The sequence below is a fragment of the Pituophis catenifer genome, unplaced genomic scaffold (assembly GCF_029215685.1).
Source record: "Pituophis catenifer annectens isolate HBS135680 unplaced genomic scaffold, rPitCat1.0.hap2 SCAF_15, whole genome shotgun sequence".
NCBI lineage: Eukaryota > Metazoa > Chordata > Lepidosauria > Squamata > Colubridae > Pituophis > Pituophis catenifer.
Genome location: NW_027256895.1, coordinates 11693774 through 11700615, shown reverse-complemented (window position 1 = coordinate 11700615; position 6842 = coordinate 11693774). Strand labels below are relative to the sequence as shown.

The 6842-nt window shown below is 37.4% G+C and overlaps 1 protein-coding gene across 1 annotated transcript; it reads right to left on the bottom strand.

The window, feature by feature from the left end:
- Positions 1–4694: 4694 nt before the first annotated feature.
- On the bottom strand, positions 4695–5639 carry LOC139324705 (olfactory receptor 6E1-like). The gene has a single exon (XM_070954442.1). It carries the CDS (start codon positions 5637–5639, stop codon positions 4695–4697), a length of 945 nt encoding a protein of 314 aa, XP_070810543.1.
- Between the last annotated feature and the right edge of the window lie 1203 nt (positions 5640–6842).

The following is a 6842-nucleotide window of genomic DNA, read 5'->3' as shown; positions in this document are numbered from 1 at the left end:
CACCAGCCTGAAGATGACGAATGAGACTTCGTCGAAACGTCGCCAAGACACTTCCAATTTTACGTGGGAGGAGACCCGAATAACCAAAGACCTACATATATATATATATATATATATATATATATATATATATATATATATATATATATATATATATATATATATTTATAAACAGTAAATAATAAATTGAGTCAACTTGGTGTATCTGCTAAGACCTTGGCATAGAATTTAGATGTTTATGCTAGTCCTGCTTGTTGAAACAGAAAGGTCTTCAGGGCACATCGGAAAGTGCGAAGATCTGGGATTATTCGTATTCCAGGGGGTATTTTGTTCCAAAGAGTAGGTGCCCCCACAGAGAAGGCTCTCTCCCTTGGAACTACTAGACGACATTGTTTTAATGATGGTACTATGAGTAGGCCTACTCTGTGAGAGCGTATTGGTTGGTGGGAGGTTATCGGTTGCAGCAGGTGGTCTCGTAAATACTCAGGTCCTAAGCCATGGAGCACTTTCAAGGTAAGAACTAACACCTTGAAGCGCACTCGGAAGGCCACCGGAAGCCAGTGCAGCTCGTGTAGAAGAGGTGTTACATGTGAGCGCCATGTTGCTCCCATAATTACTCGCGCGGCCGCATTCTGGACCAGTTGGAGCTTCTGAGTGCACTTCAAGGGGAGCCCCATGTAGAGAGCATTGCAGTAGTCAAGTCGGGAAATGATATAATTTCCTCCAGTTGTCTCTTGCAAGGTTGAGAAGCCCACTTGACCTCCGACCTTCCTGCCACCCTCAAAAAAACAAAAAATAAGCCTTTATGGAGCAGCCTTTCCAATCTCCATGGAAAGCAGCAAAAACACCCCCCAAAAGAAGGCGAGTGAGGCCTTTTCCTTAAAGAGGGGATGGGGGGAAGTCAAAAAAAGAGAGGGGGGCACAGCGGGGTCCCCTTCCAAGGAGGGGGAGGGGGCAGGAAAGCTCACACCATACCTTGAAGAGAGAGAGAGAGAGAGAGATTAAAAAAAATAAAAAATAAAATAGGAATTCCTATATAGGCGGCAGGGGGGGGGTGGAAGGCGGGTTTGCAATGGCCTCCCCCCCTCCACGAAGCCAGGCACACCCCTCCCCCCTATCTTAAAGCACCTACTAACATGGCAGGATCTCATAAAATAATCCCGTGCATACCCATTTTGACTATTGTGTTAAGAATTATTCACATTTTCTTCAAGATCTTTGAGGTATTCATCATCAGGTTCATACTGGTAAATCAATATTCTAGATTATTAGGGTATATTTCATACAAATCAGAGGCAAAACAACAATATCTATCAAGCATAGAATTGGAACAGTGGGACAAACGATGGGAAAGGAACTACAAACTCACAACAGCAGTTACCTACAAAGAAAACCTCTATAAAATGTTTTATAGGTGGCATTTGCCACCAGCGAGATTGGCCAAAATGTATCCCAATTTATCACCTAATTGTTGGAGATGTAACTATAAATCCGGAACATTCTACCATATGTGGTGGAGGTGCCCCATCACAAGGAAGTATTGGTGTCAAATTCAAAAATGGTTAGAAGAAATTACAAAGCAAAAAATAGATATGAAACCTGAATTGTTTTCATTAGGAATACTGGACCTGAAAATGAATAAAAACCTTCAATACATTATATTGCACATACTTACCGCAGCAAGAATCACATTCGCAAAAAATTGGAAACAAAAAAATATACCGTCAGACGAAACTGTAATAAGGAAAATTTTAGAATGTGCAGAGATAGATAAAGTGACTATGGAGTTGAAAGAGAGAGGATTCAGACTATTATGAAATATGGAATAAAATGTACAGTTGGCTGGAAAATAGAAATCAGAACAAGAAATGTTTAACTTAATATTGATGAAACTTAAAGTAACTGAACAACATTAAATAAAGAGAGGTAAATATAAACAAATATAAATGTGTAGATAAGAACAAATTAATATTATAATGTATATATATATATATATTGGAGTAATGCGATTATTCTTCTATTGAGTAGTAAATAGAAATGATCGAATAGAGAACTACAAAAGCGAAGTACGTAAGTTGATACGAAATGCTGTAAAATTACCATCAATGTTATGTAATGTTCAATATGTTATGTTTTGACATGTTTTGTTTTTATATATGTTTGATTGTTTTTTGTGTTGTTTTTAAAGACAAACTGTTTAATAAAAATTATTTTATAAAAAAAATTATCTGATTTAATCTACCTCTTTTGAACTCTGCAAATCATTTCTTAGTTTCATAGAGTCATATTACAGCTAACCCCTCTCGAGAACTAAACATTTTTAAAAGTTGTAAAAATACTCACCTCTTGCAAACTGCACTAAGAATTAATCACAATTTTTTCAAGATCTTTGCGGTATTCATCATCAGGTTCATACTGGTAAAATCAATATTCTAGATTATTAGAGTATGTTTCATACAAATCAGAGGCAAAACAACAATATCTATCAAACTTTTATTCCCTAGTTTATTTTTGCCAGGCAGTATTTTTACCACTTAACAATATACATAAAACATATTCAGGATGTCCAAAAAGTGACATTGTTGTTTTTTTCCTCTTGAAAAGGAACTTTTGGGACAACCATGACTTGGATGACTGAGAATCTCCATAGATATAACATATTTAGAAAATTTTCATGATCTCTCTGTGCTATTAACTTATACTGTTAGTCATAGCCTTTTTTCTAGATTGTGAAATTGTGCTGAATTTGCTTATAAATCGGAGGCAAAGCAAATACATCTATTAAAACATTACCCCTTAATTCATTGTTTGGGAAGCATAATTTTCTCCGTTCTCAGTTGTTTGGGGGAGATGCTTGGCTCACGGATGTATCCTCTGTGCAGATTTGCTACATTCTTCTTCTCTATCTTTTCTGAGCAATGATCATGGAAGCCACCTCTTAAAAACAATAGGAACCTTAGTATGTGTAAGATGATATATTGTATACTTTTCTGCATTTTCCCTTCCATACAATATAATATATATAATATATCATATTGCACATACTAACGGCAAGTAGAATTGTGATAGCACAAAATTGGAAACAACCAGACACCCTTCCAGGTCAAATCATAATAAAAAGAATATTCAAAAGTGCAGAGACGGACAGATTATCTATGGAAATGAAGGAGAGGGAGGACACCGAGTACTATTTAATATGGAATAAATGGTATTCCTGGCTGGAGAGTAAAACATAAAATTTTAGGGATGTTTTTATTATGAGATCGAATTGTAAATAGAAAATCAAGATAATTTAAATAAAGTTGTAAGTTTAAGATGGAGATATTTAGAAGTAGAATTTGTGTAAAGAGGTTAAATAGGTTAGAGATACCGATGCAGAAAAGTTGTTATTAGTATTGAAATTTTGATATATTCGTTTTTGGTTGTTTATATTTTTTGCTTTTTGTCTCTGTGTTTGTTTGTTTTTTCTTGCTTTTTTGTGTATTATGTTTCTTTTTGTACTGTGTATTTTAATCTTTGGAAATTTAATAAATATTATTTAAAGAAAAACAAAAAAACCAACAGGAATCTAGTTACTGTTTTGAAGCATAATAAGATGCAACACATATTCGAGACGAAATGTGAAGATCCCACAGGGACGTCTCAAGGAGCAAAGCAGCCTATTGTAAATTGCAAGAAATATCTATCATGCATTCTCTGTCAATGTCAAATCCAAAGCCAGACTAAAACATTGTGTGTGTATTTCTCATGTATTGTGGATTATTTTGTTGGGGATTATCAGATGTTTTTGTTCCTGATTGCCATCATCATCACCTTTTAATGACCCCATAATCCCTTGTGGGGTGGAGTCTGGTAAACTGAATGGGGCTGAGTGATTACTGGCCGGATGCCCTGCTTGTCACCAATTCAGAGTTATATTCAGCAGATATATTCTCATTGTGCCCAGAGAAAGAAATAGCTGTCTTTACCTAGGATCAAACTCACAGCCTTCTGATCGTGAGGTGAGAGCTCCACCTCTAGGCCATCGCACCACTCTTGGTTCCTGATTACCATATCCTTATGTATTCTCAGGTCCCCTTGTAAAACCATCTCAGTGTGTGTTAATTACACCTGAAAACAGTACATGCCACAGCTTAACAAAGTAGAACTTAAACCTATAAAATATCTACTTCAGGGGTGGGTTCTAATTTTTTTTACTACCAGTTCTGTGGGCGTGGCTTATTTTGTGGGCGTGGCTTGAGGATCATATGACAATTATTTAGGATTTAGCAGAGGTATTGATTGACCAGGCTTTTAACTGCTTGCAGAGCTGTACCAAAATACCCATTTATTTTTTGCAGGCACTGGTCTACTCATGTATTTTTGCAGGCACCGGTCTACTCATTAGTTTTCTTTTAACTCTGATCAGCTGTAGGGCGGCCCTTTGAAGCCCTGTGGCAAGAGTTTAAACATTTTTTTTCCCTCTAGTCATCAGCTGGGACTCAGGAGGCAGCAATAGATTGGGGGTGGGGCCAAATAAAAGGTAAGAATAACACGGGTGGGTGGGTGGGTGGGTGCAGGGGTGGCGGTGCAGGAGGGGGGTGGGGGCAGAACCGGTTTGGTGATGTCATATTGTCACCGCTACCGGCTTGGGAGAACCAGGCCAAACCCACCACTGATCCACTGATCTACTTCGAGGTCACATCAATGACAAATCATCTCAATTTCTTGCAAAACACAACCCATCGTCTCAGTTCAGTCCTCAAAGCATCCTGTACTTGTTTGTTCCTCAAACAAAATATGAATGGGATCAAAAATGGAGCCATGACAGTATTCAAAAGAGCCATTATTTTGTTGAATTCTAATTTGCTGCTGCCTTTGAATCTTATGTAGATGAAAATACAACTGCTGTATGAGACGGAGACCAAACTGATGTGTGAGGCACAAGTGGAGAAAGCCTTCTTCCTCCCAGTAGTTGATGGGATTCTCAGAATGGTAGATATGATTTTGATGTAAGACACAACATTGATAATTAAGGTCCCAAGCAAAGATAATATGGCAACCACAAAATTAACGAATTCTAAGAGGCCAGTGTCAACACATGATAGTTTGATTACAAGTCCATTGTCACAAAAGAAATGATTGATGATGTTAGGACCACAAAATGGCATTTGAAAGAAAAGAATGGATGGAACTAGAATTAGTGACAAACCCCCAATCCAACAACAAAGTACCAATAAGGAGCACATTTGTTCATTCATGATGGTTGGATAGTGAAGAGGGTTACAGATGGCTATGTATCGATCAACAGACATTACGGCCACGAGAATGATCCCTGTGGTTCCAAGAAAAAAGTAGAGGAACATCTGTGTGAAGCAACCAGCTAAAGAGATGCTTTTGCTGCCGGTGGCCATGTTGGCCAGTGTTTTAGGAATGACGGAACTCATATACCCAATCTCTAACCATGCCACATGTCGGAGGAAAAAATACATCGGGCTATACAGTTGGGCGTTTGCCAGTGTGATCATAATAATCAACATGTTTTCTATCAATGTTAAAAGATAAATCCCAAGCAGGATGAAAAAAAGGGCAACGGCAAGTTGATGGTTGTTGGTCAGCCCTAACAAGATGAACTCTCTCACTGTGGTGCTGTTTGCCATTCAGTTCGTTCCTGAAAATAGAATGAAATGATAAGAGATTACTCCAGTTCCATTTTCATTTTTTTTTATTGAGAAAGTTTTACAAATACAATTTTCCCCCTCTTTCCCCCGCTTTCCCCCCCAGCCCTCCCTTAGCCTCCCCTCTCCCCATGGCTTCCCCAGGATGAAATCCAAATCCAAATCATATTATATAATACTTTACTGCCCATCTACTCTACCCCCTGTGTGGTAAACATTTCTTCTTCTTCTTTCTTCTAGTATACTATCCCCTATAAACTATACATTTCTACACAACATTCAACTAAAAATTATCTGGTACTTTCTAGTTTAGTATTTATTCTGCAGATAATCTATCCATGTCCTCCACTCCCTTACATAAATCTCTTGTGTCCGGTCTTTTAAATATGCTGATAACTTCACCATTTCTGCGAAACTGGCCACCTTCAGAGTCCATTCTTCAATAATAAACATAACATCCCTTTTCCAGTATTGAACAATCAGTAACCTAGCCTATCACCATATACCATATGAATTTTGTTTCTCCCACTTTCCTGCAGGTCCACCATATATAATAATTTATAAAATCTAAACAATCACATCAAGTCCTTCTTCCAACAGTGTATTTAATGTCTTTAGTTGTCATCTGTCCCCATCATTGAAGAGTACTTTTATATATAACAACCCCCCCGAGTGACTTCATATTTATATTCCATATGATATCTTCTGTAAAGTCTTTCATCTAGATTATTAGTTCCATCGAGCATGTTAGGGTAACAACCAGATCACCTGCAAATGCCCTTGCTCCGTAGTCCTCTTGCCTCATGATTATTCCCTTCAACGTATACATAATCCATCTTTCTTAAAATCTATAATAGAAAGTTCCAATTCACTCAATTACAGGCCTTCTCCACATCCTAGAACACCAGCACTGCAGGGATCTGTTTATTCTTCTCAAGATAGTCCAATAAATCTATAATTTGCCTCACATTATCTTTTATATATCTACCTTCTATAAATCCTGCTTAAACATAAATCAGTTCTTGGATAACTGGCATTGATCTGTTGGCTAATAACTTTACAAAAATTTTTAATCCATATTCAAAAGAAATATTGGTCTAAAATTTTCTAGTTTTATGGAACCTGCTTTTTTTCTTGCCTTGTGCTGGTTTAAACCTCTGCTGTTGTTGTTTTTCTGGAATTTGT

Excerpts from the sequence above, each read along its gene's own strand:
- LOC139324705 (XM_070954442.1), bottom strand. The coding sequence starts at position 5,639 with ATGGCAAACAGCACCACAGTGAGAGAGTTCATCTTGTTAGGGCTGACC.